Raw genomic sequence first — 21,366 nt, forward strand, 5'->3', positions numbered from 1 at the left:
TACTGTTGGCTCTGGAACCTGTGATGTCTTTGGGTAACCTGTTTTATAAACAAGGAACAAATTATGACATGGTGGTGTGTGAAGAATCCACAGAAAGAGTTATGTTATTTAGATTTCTCTTATAAAAGGAGTCTCTTCCATCAAAAGTAATAGTTATATTCTCAGCAAAGTGAGGGACCCTGGAAGTCTGTTGGCCAAGTCATGAGTCTCACCAACATAAAACTGTGTATGGGTCTGGGTCTCGAAAAGGTGGGGCAGGAGGGTAGGAGAGGCATACAGAACAACTCCCACAAGGCCAGTGTGGGTGGACTCATTCCCAACAGTGCCTTGGTTGCCTGGTGCGGCTGGGCCAGACCCTAGTAGTCTGCTTCCTTCAGGGTAACCCTCTTTGTTAATCAGGATTTCTTTACACCCTCAATATTTATTGAGGGTCTCAGAGCATACTCATGCATAATTGAACTGGTCAATATTTACTGTGTTAAAGGTTAAAACTAATAAAAGATTAATTCATTCAAACTATCAAAGTTAAATTATTAATTCCTATATAAATGGTAAGTTTTCATAGAATATAACTTGGAAGGTTGGTTAGAAAAATGTCATTGGTGTTTGTTTGTGTCAGTCTTGTTGATGTATGGCGGAGCTGAAGGACGTGAGTCTCCGCTCCGCCTCTGCTCTTTGGAATATCACAGTGTCCGCTGTGGTAGTCTGAATCGGGGTGGTGAATATGGCCAAAGTACATGATGTGCATGAAAGAAATCGTATGAAGCCTAATACTGTGCATGGTTAGTCACAGCAGTAGTTTAGAAGGAAGACCAGCCACATCTTAATAATAGTAAGGTAAGTTTGAGGTCCTGTTCCTCTAGGAGAATTTCAGTGTCTCTCAGGTTGTGCCTGGGCCACACTTTGAGATCACTGGGACCAGCGTATACATTGTTGGGAGCAGAGAACATTTCCGTGGCTTCCTGAGGACCGGGAAGATGCCTTTAAGTTTACTCCTTCAGCCTAACCAGTGTTTACTGGTTCAACTTTCCCCCTGAAATTCCAGGGAAAAGTACCATCCGGTGACTCAGAGTGCAGCTTCCTCAGGAGCCTTTCCTTTGGTTAGTCATGCTCCAAGAATCTCTGCTGCCTTTGATTCAGCTGCTAAAGTTGCCAGTGTGCCTCTCGACGATGATACGTGTGGCTGCGGGCTGCTTACAAATCAAGATAAGTCATCAAAAGGGAAGAGAGTGTAGTGAGTGAACTCTATGGAGTCTTAGACGTCGTCAGGAGAACTAAGTGGCAGTTGTTTTCTAGGCTGGTGAAGCGGGATCCATTCTGCTCCCCGGGAAGCATATGCCGTGTTCCAATTCACATTCTCGGCAGCAAGGCGATGGCAGGTGCCCGTAGAGTGAGTGGGAGCGGTTGGTAGTTTGAGAAGCAGCACGTTCATCTGCCAAATGTCAGGTTCATCTCCCCAGACTGATGGCGGAGAGACAGACCTCAGCTCAGAACAGGCAAGCTGGGAAGGATTAAGTTTTCAGGCTTCCGATAAGATGTAGACAAGCAGTATCAAAATGTATCTTAAGAATTGTGTGGTAAACTTTTAAATAAAATAACGGTAGGGCTGACATTTACAAGTCGGAACAAGCCTATGAGTTAGAGCAGGAAAGCTCTCCGTGGGTATAGCGGCCGACAAACAGTCGGTTTCGCATTGGGCTCACACGGGAACGGAAGAGCATGATTCTGTCTGCTTTACGAGAATGAGTAACCGTGGCATTTTCTAACTGCTTGTCTGTTGGGCACAGAAAGCCATCATGGAACATTCTACTAATCGTCTCTGAACTTCTCTCTCTGTCCTGTTCTTCCTGGGTCATGTACTGCCGCCTTTAGCGCTTCAGCATGGAAGGGATCTCAAATGTCATTCAGAATGGCCTCCGCCACACCTTTGGAAACTCAGGTGGAGAGAAACAGGTGCTCATGATCCTTATTTTCCTCACCCTCTGCTTGTTCCTTTGCTCTGTGAGGGCCCTGAAAGCTGGCACTTTTACTAATTTGTAAGAGCATGGCTGAGCGGGGAGAAGTGCAGACTCATTCTGTCTGCGTGTGGACAGGAATGAGCAGCGCCTCCCTTTGGGGGAAAGCGTTTAGATTGGGCAGCAGACAATTGCATTCCTCAGCAGGTTTCAGGGCCCCGATTCCATGCCCAGCCTTAAGGAATAGATATTAATATACTGACTTACTAGCTTGCATGATCCTGAAAACAACTGACCTGAAACATGGCACACTGTTGCTAAACATTTAGAAAAGAAGAGCTCACTTTAAGGACAATGTGGCCAGAGCTTGTTACCTTCCAGATGAGACAGACTCTCAGGTCAAATGTGCAGAGAGCGCATTTTCCCTCTTTTATCTGAAGTTGGGCCTATTGTACAGTGAGCCAGCCCAGTTGTCAGCCAAGTAAAGAATCAGGGATCAAGAGTTACGTGCTGTGAGACGGCAGAGTCGGGTGTGTGGCACCTTGGTTTGTATTTAGAGCTTTGCATAATTCAAGGGAGGGTCACAAACATGGGAATGGATATATTGGTGGATATATTTGGAATTATCTTTCACTATTTGAAAACTATCTAAGGCACTCTTGTAGGTCAGGTCCTGGCTGAATGAGAGCGCTGTAAGATGTAGGAAGTTTACCAAAAACACCAAACGCCTAGAGATTCTTCAGTTTTTGTGCATCACTCAAGGGAGGAGAGAATTGCTACTAAAGCAGACAGTTCCCGCTGACATTCGCAGCCGGTAGGGAGGCCCTTGGCGATGGTGGAATGCTAGCTCTTACTCTCTTCCACTTGCCTCAACCTGCAAGGCAGAAGAATAACGTACAATTGGCCTGGCTCAGGAGGAGGTGGGCATTTGGGCCAAGGCATAGACTCCTCGTGCTTCTTCACATTGCCTGACACCAGGAGAAAAAGCTCAGGTGAGCACATCAGTGGAGTCTTGGTTTGTTTTTTTTAATAAAGAAACATACTTGACTGCACAGTTGAGCCTTACCTGGGGGATGTGGGACTCTGAGGTTTTAAAAAGTTGAAAAGCTCATTTTTACTATAGTCTGGGCGCCAGGCTGAAGTACTATTTGTTTAGCAACTGTCTTTATCTTAATTTTTTTGTTATTTATAGAACCACACAATCTGTGGGGATTAGGAACAGAAATGGGGTTGAGAGTGAATTTGCAGAACAGGCTTGAAGAAGCCCAGGAACAGGATAGGACACTAATTTTCTACGGGAGCTTTTGCAAACTGCTCTGATCTATAGAATAGAGAGTTCTAGACAGTTGTTTCCGGAACATTCTTTTATGAGATTTTCCCTTTTTGTTTTTTAAACTGAAGTGTGATATTCATGAACGTTTAGAGGGAGTAAATTGGCTGGTCAGTTTGTCACAGATTAAGACATGATTTTTACTATTCATTTACCTTTTTGGCCATTCTTACTCAGTTATCTCTAATACCCAAGGCCATTTAAAAGTACTTACACAGTCACTTAACATATTAACTGTGTTTCAGCCATCGTTTGGGAAGTGAGTCTTTGTTATCAGTGTCTGCAAGAAGTTGGTTTGTGTCTTGAAACGTCATGTTATTCAAGTTGACTGTTGTTTTCCACCGGAATAAGAATGATCTGAAAGGGAATGATTTGATAGCCAGAGATTATTAATTGTATAGTATGGTTAAGACTATGCTGTAGTTTGATGACTGTGTTGAAACTGTGTTGACAAACATGCAAGGAAGCAGGACGCCACATTAAAAATGAGCAAGCCATCCAGCTGTTCTCTGACCTCACACACCCTGTGAAACGTTTGGTGCCTGAGCTGCAGGAAGGCCCTTGCGTATGCTGATGGGAGCTTACACAGCAGGTAGAATTGGGGAGAAAAAATGAGCCCCAGCAAAAAGACACAGACTGTGGGACAGCTGCCTATGCCCGTGTGCCCACCTGCAAAGCAGCCATGCTTCTGTTAGACAGTAGACCTTCTAGGGAGGGCATTGCTCTGAATGTGAATTCATTCAGGCCTGAGTGATGTTTTTCTTTTAATTTGGCAGTATTTGACGACAGTCATCCCTTACGAGAAAAAGAATGGCCCGCCGTCTGTGGAAGATCTTCAAATATTAACAAAAAGTGAGCAAAGACAAATTTAAACCACTTACTGTTTGACTTCTGCTGTTCCTGAACTCTCGGTTTTCTGAATTTTACTGTTTATTTTCTCAGTGTAGGTTGGTAAAAGATGGATGCTGTCCTTTATTCTTATGACAGGGAAGTGAATAATATCATATCAAGTGCAGCATTGACTCAAGCGTGGTTTGAATTTTTCCCTTAATTTTTGAAATATTTGTAAGCCAAATATATATATATTTTTATTTAAGAATACTTGTAAGTTGAATCTTTGAGAGCATGTCTGTCTGCCACTGAATAAAATGCTCTGTGGCTCTTATGGGACTTAGTGACTGACTAGGAGAGCGATAGAGATGTAGGGTAACACCTGCCTTCTGGGGAACAGGAAAGCAGAGGTAGGAGGATTGCCCTGAGATCTTAGATTTAACCATCCTGGGCTACACCTAGTGATATCCTGTCTGAAAAGAAAGAAACAAACAAAATACAATTAGATTACTTCTAAGTTTCCTGATTTCATGTTGGAAGGAAACGGACACGTATCACATGGCTGGACACTGTCAGCGGCATACGGGCAGGAGGTCTAGTGGGGACAAGCAGCTTCCTTTGAGCCACTTGCTGCCTGCTAAGCTTGGTTCTTTACACTTTCCTGGTGAGCAGTCCATGCAAAGCCTTATATTCAGGTATAGGTGAGCCAAGTGATGGCAGTCGGTGAAAGATGAGAGGCCAGAGCTTAGCTGGGTAGGTGGTCAGCCCTGTCCCTTTCATTAAGAGCTTGCAAACTCGTGTGTGTCCAAGATCACAGAAGATGGTTAGGTTAGTTACAGGCCTGTGTCTCTTCGTTCTTGGGCAACTGCACCCTGAATGACCCCAGCTCCCGGCATGTGACTTTATAGAGAAGTTAGAAAAGGTCGAAGCCTGGAAGTGGAAATGCTGAGTCTAACAGTTGTCCAAAGACGGGAGAATAGCTCAGGGATGAGACAGTCATTGCAGCCCCACATCTAGAACATTCTTAGGTGATTCTTCCTAGATGGACACGTTTTTAGAATCTCTGGGCATCTTTGGGTGACAGAATGGTGTCCACTCTAACCAGCTCTGATGGTGCTGTGATGTTGGACACACTTGGGTGCACTGTCGACAGAGGAAAAGCCATTTATGCATCTGTGGCCTCCCTCATAAAAGCTGTTGGAAGGGAGTCACAGGCATGATGATAATGGTAGTCAAGAGAGCTCCACTGTCTCCTGAGTTAACACTAGTCCCTGTGTGCTGTCTATATGTAATGAGGAGATGGGTCCTCACTGACGAGCCTCTGAGATGACCTGATTTATTATCCTCATGTTATGGGTGAGAGCTCGGTATGCAGGGTGGTGAAGAACCTTATTCACAGTCAGAGAAGTTATACCGTGTGGACTTCTCATACATCCAGGGGATTCAGTAACTCTGAAGGTACAGTTGGGAATTTGTCTCTGTCTAGGTGATATAGATTAAAAGCCGAGACCTAAAGCCTGATGCTGAGTGGCTGGTGTTTGAGTTTTGGTATTCACCAAGAACACGGTGACATTAGGCTGGCAGCAGGTGTGCCTCAGTGTTAACACACTTAGTCTGGCATACATGAAGCCCTGGGTTTGATCCCAGAAATATAATTATGTGTATGTATTCTATATACATAGACACAGACACATACACAGAGATACACACACACACACAGATACACACACACAGACACAGACACATACACACACAGACACATGCACACACAGACACACACACACAGACACATACACACAGATACACACACAGATACACACACAGACATAGACACATACACACACAGACACACACACAGACACACACACACACACACACACACACACACACACACACACACACACAGCAAAACCTACCTTTAGAAGATGATTCCTTATCTTCTTCCCTAGCAAAGAAGGTGTTCAGAGCTTAGCAGATGCTGGGAGCTGCCTTCTAGGCCTTTCTTTATTTGATCTTTACATTTTTCACTCTATCTTACTGGTCTACTGTTTGGAGAGTACAGTTACAGCTCCCCTCTCTCCAGAAGGCCCTCCAGTTCTAAGGATCTGTAAGGGCAACAGGGCTCATCAAAGTGCACACTGTACTGTTCTTCACTTCCCAGCATTCACTGGAACGAAGCTCCACGAATGGCCCAGACCTCTTCCCTGTCCCCGCACTGGACCTTCACTGCATTCTCTTATCTAGAAAAGATTCTGTAACTTGTGTGACTCAGTTACGCCCTGTCATTCATTAGCATTGAGGCCACAGCTGTGAAGTGACATGTAACTTTTGACCTGGACCCTGAGTTACTGCTGTTGTCTTTTTCTTGTTGTATAGTTCTGCATGCCATGAAGGAGGACAGTGAGAAAGTTCCAAGCTTGTTAACGGACTATATACTGAAAGGTGAGTTGTTAACTGACTATATGCTGAGAGGCGAGCTGTTGACCGACTGTATGCTGAGAGGCGAGCTGTTGACCGACTGTATGCTGAGAGGCGAGCTGTTGACCGACTGTATGCTGAGAGGCGAGCTGTTGACCGACTGTATGCTGAGAGGTGAGCTGTTGACCGACTGTATGCTGAGAGGTGAGCTGTTGACCGACTATATGCTGAGAGGTGAGCTGTTGACCGACTATATGCTGAGAGGTGAGCTGTTGACTAACTGTATGCTGAGAGGTGAGCTGTTAACTGACTGTATGCTGAGAGGTGAACTCTATGATGCTGTAGGAGCAGTGGCTGAGGGGCTGTGCTTAGTTACTAGATGTGTCATCTTGACATAAACTCTGTTAATGTTCAGTGATGGTAGAAGGGCAGATGATGTATGACTAACATTAGGGCTGTACGAAATTTGGCTTCTGTTTGAGATCCCGGGCTGGAAAGAAGTTCCAGAGCTGAGTGGTGAAACCTCACCAGAGCAGGCATTAGGAATGTGTTAAACCCAGTTGGGCTCTGGGCATGGTAATGCATGCCTTTAATCCTAGCTTTCGGAGCAGAGGAAGGAAGATCTCGGAGTTTATTCCAATCTGCTCTACATAGAGAGTTCCAGGCCAGCCAGGAGGTACGTAGTGAGACACTGTCTCAAAAGATCAAGTAAAATAAAATAAATTATTTTTTAAAAAGTTTAAAAATGACCTTGACTACTCTTTCTGAGTCTTGGGAATTGTGGTCTCTAATCACCTTGAGGGCAGGAGATGGGGAAGGACAGATGTGCCAGGCCGGATGGAGCTGAGAGAACTGTGAACAGCCAAGTGAGGCAGAGAGGACACCAAAGCTTCAGGTAGAGGGGGGGGGCCAGGACTTCTCCCTGGGGGAGCCAGGACTTCTCTCTGGGGGGAGCCAGGACTTCTCACTGGCGAGCTGTGGCCCTAAGTGTCAGACACGCCTTCCGGACCGCACAGGCTGCCGATACTCAGGAGGGAGAAGACGGCAGAAGATCAAGGGCCTCCCTCTGCCCAGAGCAGAAATCCAAATGCTACCTCCTCAGTCGAAGGGACAGAGGGCTCACCCAGCTACGGACAGAGTGAATGCCGTCCAGGGGGCTTGTTACTGACGGTGGCGCTTGTTTATGACCAGATCTGAGTACTGTGCGGTTGACTGGACTCGGAAGGCAAGCGCTTCACAGAATTGCTCGCTTTGACTTCTCCCTTCCATTGCTCAGCGGGAGAGAGCGTGTTCTGACTTCTGAGACATTTGCTCTCTGATGGGCTTTGTATTCAGCTATAGTCTCATAAAATTGAAAGGGCCCACGGTGGATGATATAGAATTATCACTCATAGAGACGACATAGAAAACAGCCGCCAGCCATTTGCCAGCAGGTTAACATGGGAGGAAAAGGCTGAGTCGACATCTTTAAAATTTTTTTTTTCCTGATGGCTGGCCTTTTCTCCCTATTGAATTAATGATTTTTTCTTTTGTACCTGACATCTTTGTTTGCTTTAGTGATGTGCTAGCATTGGTACGAAAGCTGGATGGCGCTTAGGTTTGCTCTAGACATGGAACAGGAAGGAGATGAGCATAAAGAACAGGTCTCAGTCTTAAATTACAGCCGATCAGAGGGCGGGCGCTGCCGGGACAGCCAGCCAGTGGCTTCAGAGGATCTGATGGCCTGAGGAACAGGGCTCTGGGTGAGATGTGGGCTGCAAATATTAGAGCCTACAGTCTGCATTGCACAGGCTGGGTCTGCTTCACACAGGCTGGGTCCACATCATACAGGCTAGGAGGTCTTTACGTTGAAAACCTAGGGCCATTACTGTAAGTCTTGTCCTCCCACTAGGGGAGGCAGGTGTTTCGTTCCTTGGCCTGCACCTCCCACTCTGGCCACTGGCTGTCGTTGAGCCATCTGGCTGCCTGGGCCTGCTGCTTGTGAGCTGTTCTTGCATGTGTTGTGCGTCTGTCTCTGTCTTATGCTGTGAAGACTGAGCAGGAAGAGAAGCAGCCAGAATTCAGACTGCAGCCACGGTGCTGTAATGTAGAACACGAAAGAGGGAACGGGATGTAGAGGTGTTCAGGGCTTGGTGGAAGTGTCAGTGTGGGCTTGTGGGTAATAAAATGTTCTTTTCCACCCTGCCTGTCAACTGTTGCTTTTCCTGGGGACCAGTAATCAGACTGTGTGGGAGGGGTTGTTGCTCAGAGTGGAGAGTGATGTGCTTTCTCCTGTGGCTTAGCTGGTCATCTTACTGTCCTAACCCATGGCTTAGCTGTGTAAAAATACCTCCCTACTTTTAATGCAAGGGTAAGGAGTGAAAGAACTCGAAGTGACCCCATTTGGCCAAAGGTGGACTGGGTGCTGGTGGGCAAATGCAATGCTCACTTAATTACCACCTTCCTGCCACTGCTGACTTCAGTAATAAGCCCTGGCCCACTGTGCCTGCCACCGTCCAGCCCGACAGGGAAACGGGAGTGTGCACTCTCTCACTGTTGACACCACCGCCCGCCCCGTGCTCTTACAGGATTTCCATATGGGGCTGGAGTGATGGGCTTCTATCTGGTATGCTACCCCAAGAAATGGCCTTTAGGTGTCTCATTTCTGGAAAATTCTAATTCCTGTGTCTTAGAGAACTTCTCATTGTTGGTTGTAACCTCCTGAAGTCTTTTACAAATGCTATTACAGATCCTTGTGTTAGTATGCAGTCTTCATTACGAAGTGGCACTTTTCATATACATATAGAATGTATATTCCATTTCATGCTCAATCTAGGTGTATGCAGGAGATACATTTCCACCTATTTCTTTTCTTTATTGTAGTTCTGTGTCCGACATAGAGCAGCGGTATGGTGGGAGCCGCTTCCCCTTCTGTGGACTCCAGGCTTCATGACCTATGCTGTTACTCTGGAACATGCTGTCACGACTCCCGGCTTTTGGAGACCCAGCACACTTGAACTTGGATTTGCAATTCAGTATTAATAGATCATCCACTAATCCATCACGTTATAGCACTACGAGAGCTTCAGCACTCTGGAATTCTAGAGATAGGATTTGGTATACATAACCATTATGAACTGGTTTCTAAGTTAACAGTCAAGGAGAGGGAGGGATATGGACTGTGCATGCTGTTGTTTTTGACAGTGTGGCTGTTAGGTTTTGAGTTCCTCCATCTGAACTGACTGAAGAACTAGGTTAAAGCACGGGGCGAGCCAACTGTAGCTGTTCTTCAGCGAGGGTGAGGATCGGTGCTTTTAGAGCATCTTCAGACTATTACCTACCAGTATTGTCCAGAAACTGAGATTCAGCGTGGCTGCTGGGAAACAGTGCCACCCGCCTTCACTGCTTTCGCCTCATTGTGGACGCCTGACGCGGTTGGAAACTGAGTTTTGTAATGTCTGCCTGATTCACCATTGTTGGCATGCGAGCCGTTAGGATGCCATTCACAATCATTATGAACTTTGGGTGTGTCTGTCCCGTGAAGAAGTGTATGTTGAAAGGGGTTCATGCCTCTAAGGTGCTTAAGGAGCTGCTGAGGTACTGCCTTTTCTCATGGGTGTGCTCGGTTTTATTTACACCTATGTGCTTTTCTAGAAAAAGCTGCTCATGGCTGCAACACTAATCATGAACACTTTTGCCAGTTTCAATCAAATCAGCGGCATTTAATAAAACAGTTCACACTTAGGGGTCTTGAGTGTTTGTTTGGTTTTGTCCTCAGTGCTATTCTTGGACTTCGCGTGGAATTCACTACTAAAGTGTGCTCACTGGGGAGGCTCTCAGTAGCTTCGTTCGGATGCTGAAGAGGGAAAGCGGCCTTTCCAGATCATACTGCACTGCTGTGGAATGACAAACCATCTTCCTCTTTAGCTGGACAGCGAGGATCCAAGTAACCGAGGCAGCTCCCTCTCCCCCACCATAGTCTCATGTACACAGGCTGTCTACATCCCCAGCCCCGTCAGTGAATGCTGTGTACTTGAGGCCCAGTCTGAAGTCTGATGGCATCTGGCATCAGCTGTTCCTAGAGTCTGCATTTCAGTGCCCTGCCTGATAGTGGAGATGGGGACTATTTGCCAGGTCCTTTGAATTGCTGAAGACATGGTGTTAATAATTTAAGAAATGATTACAGTAGAATTTGTAGCATGCCTTAGACTAGGGAAACAGCTCTAAAGGATGTGTAGTGGCCCATGACTTGCTTCGGGCTCACGCTGGAGTGCCTGCCTTTCTCTACCAAGTCAGTCCTTTTTCAATGGGTTCCCTAGTTTTGTTCTATAAACACCTTATTCTTCAGTAGCAAACTGCATAGCATGATCCGCCAAACAAAAATGAAACCTGCTGTGATGTCGTTCTGAAAGGTTAGGCACCCAAATCTTAAATCCAAAGTTTCAGAATCTGAGAGTTTGTGAGCACCAATGGATACCTACCCTGAGTGTCGTGTGCTGGCGTCCTGGGGGCAAATCTCAATCAAAGTGTTAAATTACCCAGAGACTATGTGTGAAAGGGGTATCTGGAAAACCCAAATATGTTTCTTATTTAGGTCCCATCTCTAAAGTATCTCCCTGTATATGGAGATACTTAAAAACCAAAGGAGGTCTGGTGTTTGCAGTACTTTGGAAAAGTATCCCTTTGGTCATTTGGTCAGTCTGTCCAAATGACCAGCATCTTCCTCAGTTATGGCTGACACTGCAGCACTCCTGTGCAGTGCAGTCTAGGGACAGCCTTCTACGGAGGCCACGGGGACAGGCCACTTGCTGAAGGACTGACCAGGCAGCCCTGGGAGACCACAGTGTTCTCACCCTGGATCAGAAGTCTTTCGGAAGCGCATGGCTTTGAGTTAGTGTTTTATTTGCTGTGGAAAGCCAGGATGTAAACAAACCGTCCCCTCACAGCTTCGCTTTATGGAAACAAAACCAAACCACAGAACTCTGGTGCACTCCAAGTGCTATATGCCTGGTTTATTCTTCAGGAAATTATATTTGTTTTTCTTTTACAAGAGCACAACAGGAACCAAAGTAGAAGAGTAACAGATACAGCACTCAGGATAAATCATATCTTTAAAATAATAAAAAAAAATTTACACCTTGTCCTATATCCTGTTAGTATTTTCATATGGGCATGATTGAAAAAAAAAAAAACAACAACAAAAAAGCAAGCATTTACAATTTTTTTTTCGATAAAGTTCTTTTTCTTTCTTATGCCAGGAATGGATAAATTGTCAACAAAATTTTATACTAATCAGGCTGATGTAAATCTATTTCAGTAACATATCATTAACAAATTTATTTTGGAAATAGATAAAAAATATTGCCCCTCGATAATAAATCTTTCCTTTGATGCAAACAGCTAGAACACCTTTTTTCTTTTTGATATTCTAAGACAAAAAAAATGGTTAATCTTCAGATTAATAAATTAGGTCATTATAATAATAAATTAATTTTTTTTAAGTTCAGCAACCTCTGTCCAAGTATTTACAACAATACTTGAAAGTTCCTTTACAAAACAGAACATATTTTCTTTTCACATTAAGCATACTGGGTATCCGTGTCTTTCACAACAAGCATTTTTAAAGGAAAATCAATGCACAAGTGGGTCATTAGTATAAAAGTGCTAAGAGCTGTTTGAAAAGTTAACACTATAGCATACAGTCAGTTAGATTCGAGGCAAACTACAACAAACTTCCAGCTTATTGCGGACAATATTCCAGTAGTTGTTTCAAACAGTTGTTTGAAAGAAAAAAAAAAACAAAACAACAAAACCAAAACCCAGGAGCTGATTAGTGATTCAGATACAAAACTGGCATCCATGTCTCTGGCCAGAGAGCAAACTGGAAACCAGGTGAAAGGAAATCCAAGTGAAGGAGAAACATTTTAATAGAGAAATATCCTTTCCATAGCATGGGAAATGCTGGTTGCTCCAAGTGTGTACACACACACACACACACACACACACACACACACACACACACACCCCTTTTCTTTGCAATTAAACTGCAGTTAAATGAGATTATGGTATTAAAAAAAACCCCTAAGTGGTCAGAAAGCATCTCTATGGAATGCCTGTTTATCTGCCTTTGCTCTGGTTAAAATCTCATAAAAATACATTCAACAGGAAAACATAAATTGTATGTGTATAAATATATATGCATATATATTATATACACATGCACACAAATACTCTTGTTTCTGAAGCGTAAGATAGTCACATAAATATTCCTATAATCACTAAAGTTTAAAGAGGCATCTTTTTTTTTTCCCGAGCTTCAACAAAGGTGCTTGAATAATAGACAATTAGAATGAAGTCGTTTCTATTTTGTAGAATCGGTATATAATAAGGAAAAACAATCCCAAAGAGTTGTGTTTTTTTTTTTCTTCAAAAGTTTCTTCTTGAGCTAGAGCTTCAACAAAACTATGAACAACCACCAATGATATAACAGAAGAAAACAACAATAAACAATGAAGTGTAGCCCCTGGAAATGCCTGCTGTCCTTCGCCGGTGCCCTCCTCCCTGCCATGTGGCAAGCAAAGCGCCAGTGCTCGGGTCCAAGAACTGACCTTGTTCTTACTCATCTGCTGTCTCTACTAGGAACTGGCTGGTTGGCACGGAAGAAAACAGAAGCAGCAAAAAGAAACCGTATACAACCTCGATAACCCGCTTTCGAGACACGTCCGCTAGCCACTTCCCTGCCCTTCCTCACCGCCTACTGCAGCTGTGACTGTATAGAAGAGAAACTTGTGGCTTTAGACCTGGGATGGCTAGCAAGAGTTCGGATGCGCTTGTCTGGTGGTATAGCAGCTGGGTTCCAAGGCCTTCTGTGTTCCTGCTTATTCAGCCCTGACCACTGCAGCAACCAACAGTCTTTGAGAGTAACAGGAAAAAAAAATTCCTCTGGGCCACGAATTGCCTTTATTTTTACTGGCTTTCTCCCCAAGCCAAGCTGACCGATTGTTTTTCTTCCCAACACTACCCTCCCGACCCATTTCCCCCACCAAACTCTCTGTCCCCACCCCCGAATGTCTTTACAGCTATCTTACAAGCAAATATACTTTAGCAAGTTTTAAAACTTTGGTTCTATGAAAACATGTGGTCAGTTATCTTGAGGCCAAGTGGGAATGCTTGTTCTGCACAGTGCTGTAGACAGAGCCCATCCCAGTCCAGCCCTTAGTGCTGGACCCCAAGTCACAATCCAATACAATACACTAAGCAAGTGCGCAAATCCTAGTTTACTTTAAAGAGCAGATATTTTTTTGTTTTTTTGTTTGTTTGTTTGTTTGTTTGTTTTTTTGTCGTTGTTCTCCGTCTTTCGAAACCTCATCCGCACTGCTGCCTGCGTTCACACCGTTTGGTAGAAATTGTCTGCCTGTAGATGGTTCTGTTTCTGCATGCTGTAGAAGCCACTGAATCGTGCATCTGGTTCAGCGATTCTTAGCATTCTCTGGGAACCGTCCACCTGGACCCGAGTGCCTTTCTTGCAGTCCACCGATACCAGCTGATTATTCAAGGAAGAAGGCTGTTCAGTGAGAGACGAACCCACAAAGAATTAGCTTACTTCAGTGTGCCCAATGAACAGAAAGGCAGACCCAACTCTGATACACAATGGCTTCGCCACCTGAGAATGGCTAGAGTGCCCATGGGGCATGCCTGTAGCTTACTGTGGCTGTAGCTACATGTTCATTGGTGAAATGACACAGTAACCATTTCCAAATCCTTGGCTGCAGGCTTCATTTAAGAGGGTTGAAAGCTGGTAGAAGTTGCCGGGCAGGCAGATTTCAAAGTGATTTCTATACACTGATGCTGCGTGCAGATAGTTGCACGGGTTGGGCCAGCTTCTGTCTGTACCCTGCCAGCTCACGCCTTCGTAACAGTGTTATCAAGTCCCTAGCCTTGGAGAGCGGCAGCTGTGCCTTTCCTTGCTCAGCACCATGATGTGATCTGCCCATGCGTTTAGCATAAAAGTTGTGCCCGTGCATATTTGACTCTGGACCTTGCCTTGTGTTACTTCAGGGTCTTTGTGCTGTCCTGTTCGCCCTGCTCTCTGCACACTCTACCTGACATCTTTGCACCCTCAGTATCTTCTCTCCTGTCACCTCCCTTCTTTTCATGGTTCCTTTCTCTTCCCATTCAAAGACTCAAAGTGAGAAGAAGCACCAGATGATCAAGTCACCCCAGCAGATACCAGCTCCTTTAAACCCATTAAAAGTATCCAAGAAGCCGGGTCTGTGAGAAGTTAGGACTCTTGTGTGTGTGGGTGACTGGTTTTACCCCGTGTTCAACCCAGCCCTGGGCAAGTATCCTTAGCTTGCTTGCTACAGCTTGATAAATACTGATATTAAGACTAGCAGAATAAAAACAGCACTGCCCAATATAAACCATATTAAGAAAGTGTAGGGAAACAGGAGAGTAAGCTCTCTTAGTCATCATTCACGGTTTACCACTCACAAACGGTACCTTGGTTGGTGTCCGGTACCAGCACAGCAGCGGTATCCACTGTTTCTTCTGGTTGATGAGCAGGAATGCTATTATGATGGACAGGCATATGATTATGGGAACCACAACGGGGACAATGGAGTCCAATGATGAGTCTTCACTTGGATGCAGCCTGTTATTGTCTCTGTAATCTACCTGGAGGTGACCCATATCTAGGAGAGAAGAAACAAGCACTTAGTACTCGAACCAGAATTTTAGAGGATTATTTTAATTACACTGCAAATACAGATCAGCAGCTTGTTTTTCCTACTTCCTGGTAGTCTGGGCTAAAACCATGATTAAAGTCTAATGTTGAGGCAAAGAGAGCTCTTAGAGTAAACTACTTAGAGGGGAAATAGGATTAGGAGGAAATTTGCAACAACAACAACAAAAAAAATGAGGGTAAGAATGTTACTGATTGGGCAATAAGATATTTCCTGCAGCTAATTAGGAAATTATAAAACGCTGGATAGATTTTAAAGTGATTAAAATTTGACAACTTAAACGTGTTTGCTGCTAACATTAAAATATCTCGCTTACAATGAATATATGTTATGTATTATAATGAATATATAATATTAGCGTGTGTTTGTGTGTGTGTGTGTGTGTGTGTGTGTGTGTGTGTGTGTGTGTGTGTGTGTGAGAAGATTTTTGCAGGGCAGTTTTGTTCTCTACTTACAGAGACCAGAACAAAGTATGTGGCAGAAGCTAGGTTTAATTAGATCAAACATGAGACAATTGAGTTGATAGTCTAGTTTGCTAAGTTCAAAGCAAGAATGCTTACTTTTAATACATTTGTTGAAAAAAATACCTTCTATCTTGTCCTAGGGAATCATAGTAGAAGCGCAGGGGGAACAGTAGTTCTTAAGAAAGAGTATCTTTCTATTATTTTAAGGTGTTCTGTGAGCTGGTGAGATGGCTCAGCTGATGCAGGCCGGTCAAGCCTGATTCCCAGAGCCCAGTCCCCAGAATTCACGTAAATGTGGCAGGAGAGAACGGCCCTCAGAGTGCTCCTTTGACCTCCACATGCGTATACCATACACAAACACAAAGTGACGTTACAAAGATACTCTAAAAATGAAGGTTGCAAAGTTGGAGGTGTAACCACTCAGTTCTGGTGACTGCCCACTGTGGCCAAAGACCTTGGTGACCTCCAGTACTGCAGAAACCAAAGCAAGACCACACGTGAGTTGCAGAGACACAGAAAAGGCACGACTTTCTGAAGCTCTAATGTTGTTTTCATCCAAATCAACCATTCCAGTCAGGTATCAGGGGCCAGTGAGTGAAGGACTCAGGACACACTGACTGTCCTGGAAACTCAGCTTACAAAGCACAGCTCTGTGGTATTCGGGCTGTGGCTGCTGTGCTGTGTGTACACAGAGAGGAGGGAAGATTGGGAGAGGACGCATCTTCTCAAGACAGCCCGCCCAGTGGGTAGTATTCAACAGGAAGAGAAAAAAGGAGTATCATCAAGAAGGAAAATACCTACAACAGAAGTATTTTATTGATGGGTTAGGTTTTAAATACAAAACATCTAGAATATGCTTTCTCATACCCCAAGTGATACCAGGACTGGGTTCAAGCCTATAGAGCATCTATGAATACTGGGCAGTCCAGTAAGGAAAATCCTAGTGAAGAACTGACAGCTCTTTACAAACTTAAATCTTTCTGTCCTGTCAGGATGCTAAATAGCGCACCTCAAGAAGTTAACTTGGAGGTTCCCTGGACTCAGAGACAACACCAGAGATAAACGTTATTAACAAGACCCACACCTTTCAGATCAAAATGAAACGAATTACCAAGAAGCATATTATTTTCTGCTCTGGGACTTTTAAAAGCTGCTATGTAATGTAGCCCAGCAGACTACAGTTGGTGAGGCTGCTCTGGTGCCTGGAGCCGAGTCTCCACCAAGGGCTCACTGAGCGAGTGAACACACAACGTTTAACTGTACGTCCAGTCGGAAATGGAATCCTGGGTACAGGAGTTTGGTTCTGTGGTCATCCGGCTTGATCCAAAGATAATGTTTATAATGTCTAAAGTAACAAGATCATTAATCTCTCCCACAACACACATCACTCCTTCCAAAAGGAATATAAAAACCGCACAATGATCTTGAAAACATGTTTGGAGTCAACAGGAGGCAGTGTCGAGCCAGGGCTTAGCATGGATTGAGACTCATCTCCTTTTTAAGAGAAGCAGTAATGGAAGCCAGCAGCCAGGCTTTGCCCATAGCTAACAAGAAACAAGCCTACCTGCTTAGTGTATACAACTGAAAAGAAGAAAGGACTGAAATAAATCCGTAGAAATCGGCTTTGTAATAAACGTTAAACCCTCATGAAGAGGGATGCTGCCAGCCCAAGGGACAGGGAGGAGCTTTCTTCCTCTGCTACGCTCATACACGTGACTAGGGATATATTTGTTCCTCTCATCGCTAAGCATCTGAGCCTGCAGGACCAGGGTGGGCACATTTTCCAATGTTCTACAGATGGGTTTGATTGAGGTTCAGGGGTTTAATACACCATGGCCTTCCCCAGAGTAGTCACTGAACTTTCACGAGGTGTTTGAAAATACAGCATTTTTTTTTTTTTAAAATTCAGGAATAAAGAAAGATCACAAGACAGGACAGTTCTCAGTGTTTACCTCTAGGGAGGTGGATGATGTCATTTTCACTTGGGGTGGGCCACATGGGAACCTCCAGGTCAATCTCGCCGCGATGATTCTTCTTCTCAATGGGCACATTGGTTGGCTCTGGCACATACATTTCTAAAAGAGGAAAGCATTTTACCTGAGAGGTGGTGGGAGAGCTGTTTATTGTTGGTGTTAATATCCTTGATCCAAATAGAGCCTTCGACTCAAGGCCATTTGGCCCAGGAGGTAGACGACTCCCTCTCCCCATCTCCATTGCTCACACCAGCAGCCAGTAACTGGCTTTAGTGGTGGAGGAAGTGCTTCCCAGTGTCAGAGGGAACAGAGACTTTGCTACTCTACCATCCTTGTCTTGTGTCAAATGTTGGCTTCATAGTTTTGTGTGAGTCACAGTGACTCCACGTTTGGATCTTTACGGACACCATCACTCTCCCCAAGACACGGCCTTGGTTATTCATGTGCTACATCTGTTCCGAACTGAACCTCCCAACCCCTTCAAAGGTCAAATATAAACTCATTTATAGGCCCCAAGGCCCTAACCATCTCAGTCACCATTTATCTTCCCCACCTGCTTCTAGAGCTCATCTGTCCTACGGTCACTGGCTTGACCTCTCCTATTTTGGGGTCTTTGCATAGAAGACTTCTTCATCCCAACTAAGAGAGACCATTCGACCTTTAAGGTCTTGCTCAAACCCTTCTCCTGTGAAGCATTTCAGGGCCATGGCGGCTTCACTGTATGAAACTTTGCGTTGGAGCTTAGCCCTCATGGCCTGCACCAAGAGTTGTACAGTCGTTGCCTCCAACTCCCTACCCCTTCTCTGAAATCCTGCAATTGTTCTTGATGTGACGGTTAACATAAACCGGTGTTTGCCCCAATTTCTGGTGGCTGGTCAGTTGAGGAGGGACTGGGAAAGCACACAGAGGAGGAACACTGGGAACAAGGGAAGGAGAAGAGAGTCAGTGACCCTGAAGCCAAGCGCAGGACGCCTCAGGTAGGAAGGCCCAAGCAGCCTTAGCATCAGCAGCAAGTGTCACTACCCACCAAGCACGAGGAGAGCTGAGAAGGACCTGCAGTTTTACTATAGCTAGTTTTCAAAGGTCACTGCACATTTTCAGAAGTGCTCAGATAGGGTTATGTGCCTATGACCCAGCAAAAGACCAACAGAGTTCAATTCAGCGTTGTCTGGCTGCCCCATCTGCAAGGATCACAGGCCAGCGGTATTTCTAAAGTGACACAGACCCCAGATTACTGTCCTGTTCACAGGAAGGTTCATTAACACAATGCTGCAAGGGAAACAGGAGCCTCAAGGTGAGGATGGAAAGGCTCCTGGCTCACCGTGGGCCTCGCTTGGAGTCAGAGCCTATGTGTGGTCCAGGCTGCCTGGGGAGTCTCTGGTGTGCATGGGATCCGATTGGGAACACTGCCCAGAGGCTGTCCCGGTGAACGCTGAGGCCCTGCAGTTCTGGGATTAGGGCAGGGGATAAAGGAGCTATTTTGGCAGGAGGCAGAGGGATACAAAACTAGAAGATGGGGGTGGGGGGTGTCTGGGCAGCTGTGGGGACTTGGGTTTGAAAATGAGAGGTTGAATAAGGCAGCTGATGTGAGGGAGAAGGGCTGGAGGAGACACCAGAAGGTGGTGGTTACGTTACACGTGGGAGGAGAAGGGTTCAGCCGAGGGGTTGGGAAAAGACTACAGATCATGGTGGGGTAGGGGCTCAAACTGCTGAGCTTAAAAATACCAATGATCCAGACCTATCTTCTTTCATTGCAAATCTTCCATTTTTGTCCTGATATACATTCATGTTGAATTCCCTTCTGTGTTTGATCTGAGGGCTTTCTCCCTAGGCAAATCTAAGACTGCACTAAAACCATGCTCTTCTAACAGAGCCAGTTCCTTTAATGGGTGGGCTATACTTGTGTGGCTGTACCCCACCTTATGGGGAGAGTATGCAAATTAGAAGAGCCTTTGCCTACATGGTCATAGCTCTGCAAATCACCCTGAGGACTTTGTGTAGGAGCATTTTAACTGGGCTGACCCACTACCTGAGCCCTATTTGCCTGACCACAGAAAGATGACGGTTTAGATACCTGGGCACATCGGGCAGCAACTCCCTTCCACCTTGATGGGCTCGGCACAGGGTAATGGTGGGCAGCTGACAGTCGAGCAGAGGGTCTGGCCTTGCAGGCAGTAGCAATGTGTGCAGCTGTCGATGTCCCACCGCTCCTCGTCAGCGTAGGTCTTCCCACTGAAGTGACACACCACTTTCTTTGGAATCGTGTCTTCTAGTGAAGAAGAGAACATGGTGGGGGGTGGTGACTGAGGGACCTTCTATTGGGACAATAAGGGGCATAGCTTGACCGAACTGCAATATGGTTGGTGATCTCCAGAATCTGGCAAACCATTTTCCTCAAGTCCCAACAATGCTGTCTGCCATTCTCCTTGGACCTTCAGAACCTTCTTCTTATGGCTGGCCACTGACCAAGGCCCACAAAGGCTCACAGAAGGACCACATAACAGAACAGCTGTAATAGCCACATGGACAAGTGTCACTAGGCTGTCAACCCCAATGTGATGTAGAAAGGGGTATGGGGTCCAGCTTGGGCACACTCCCAGAGTGTGCCACCCCCATTCCCACCAGTGTGTGTTTTATACACCGTGCTGGAGAATGGCAAGGGGTGAGAGTGGCCGCACGTCATGAACCACAGCAGCATAGAGAATTGTCCCCGTCACCCTTCAAGGATGCGGCATGACTTCTCACCAACAAGGAAGGCCGTTTCCACTGCCAACTCAATTTTACTTCATCTAACCTATTCTCTTCTCACCCCCAGCAGACTACAGTTCTTGAGAACGAAATAAATTTACATATATTTTATTTTACTTAGAAGTTTATAGCATCATATGCCATCCTCATATGCCAACCTTTCTCCTGCAAGTTTAACCGATTCATAGTGATCCCATTTAACAGTCTGTCGTAGGTCTGAGGCTTAACACTGGGGCTCCGAGCAAGCCTAATGACTAACAATTCAGCAGCAAGGCAGAGGAGACAGGCTGGTCCATGCAGAAGCCCTGCAACCGGGCCAAGGACTGGCTGGATGACACCTTCAAATCTGGGACAAATTTGTGCTTGGAGTCTAAAGACGGCACCACTGGGCCCTGGAAAGGGCAAAACTCCTTAGGAAAATGGGGTGCTCAGGGCTTGGTGTCCTTTCTGGGAGGCCCTGGAGGTTACTATGTTCACTGGACAGACACAAAGACAGGACACAGAACATCTAAGCAGAGGAATAAAACCTATGTCATGCATGAAGAGGTGTAACCCCTGATCCCTCAACGTCTTTGTCTCTACTGTTTCATTACCGCCCACAGTTCAACGGGGGGCATTTTGGTACTACTGAGAAATCTACTTTTCAGCACCTTCTACAATGTTATTTAGCTGCATCAGGCCATGTTGCATGCTAAGTGTTCTGGTGAATCGTCTATTAGGCTAACAACTCACTTGAAGGCTTTCAAACCAAATGGGAGCCAAGTGTTTGTTAGCATGGAATCCTTAAAAGGCGTGGCTTAAATTAAGACATCTAGGACATACATGGGAAACGGGCTGGGCAGAGTCGCATGGTGTCCTTAATTGAGGAAGTATTCTGACGCCATCATCAGTTCATGAAGGACAGTTCAGGCCACTGAATCTACA

General features: G+C 45.3%; 2 protein-coding genes across 10 annotated transcripts in view; one reads left to right on the plus strand and one right to left on the minus strand.

Annotated features, from left to right (window-relative positions):
• The window catches only part of Fez2 (fasciculation and elongation protein zeta 2), a 40,061-nt gene extending 29,804 nt beyond the window's left edge, over nt 1–10,257 (plus strand). For 2 of the 4 annotated variants that reach the window (XM_063262567.1, NM_053600.3), the window contains 4 exons: nt 1,873–1,953; nt 4,062–4,137; nt 6,493–6,558; nt 9,397–10,257. In XM_063262567.1, coding sequence (XP_063118637.1) covers nt 1,873–1,953; nt 4,062–4,137; nt 6,493–6,558; nt 9,397–9,413 — 240 coding nt within the window. In that variant the 3' untranslated portion in view covers nt 9,414–10,257. Of the gene's footprint in view, nt 1–1,872; nt 1,954–2,836; nt 2,948–4,061; nt 4,138–6,492; nt 6,559–9,396 lie in introns of those variants that run through there. The other 2 variants (XR_010052153.1, NM_001414905.1) reach the window with 2 other exon arrangements.
• Nucleotides 10,258–11,494: 1,237 nt separating this feature from the next.
• Nucleotides 11,495–21,366, minus strand: part of Crim1 (cysteine rich transmembrane BMP regulator 1) — a 174,477-nt gene continuing 164,605 nt past the window's right edge. For 4 of the 6 annotated variants that reach the window (XM_039111891.2, XM_006239625.5, XM_039111893.2 and 1 more), the window contains 4 exons: nt 19,769–19,963; nt 17,674–17,796; nt 15,016–15,206; nt 11,495–14,077 (listed from right to left, as the gene is read on the minus strand). In XM_039111891.2, coding sequence (XP_038967819.1) covers nt 13,901–14,077; nt 15,016–15,206; nt 17,674–17,796; nt 19,769–19,963 — 686 coding nt within the window. In that variant the 3' untranslated portion in view covers nt 11,495–13,900. The remainder of the gene's footprint in view (nt 14,078–15,015; nt 15,207–17,673; nt 17,797–19,768; nt 19,964–21,366) is intronic. The other 2 variants (XM_006239623.5, NM_001169103.1) reach the window with 2 other exon arrangements.

This window comes from Rattus norvegicus, chromosome 6 (genome assembly GCF_036323735.1).
Source record: "Rattus norvegicus strain BN/NHsdMcwi chromosome 6, GRCr8, whole genome shotgun sequence".
Lineage (NCBI taxonomy): Eukaryota > Metazoa > Chordata > Mammalia > Rodentia > Muridae > Rattus > Rattus norvegicus.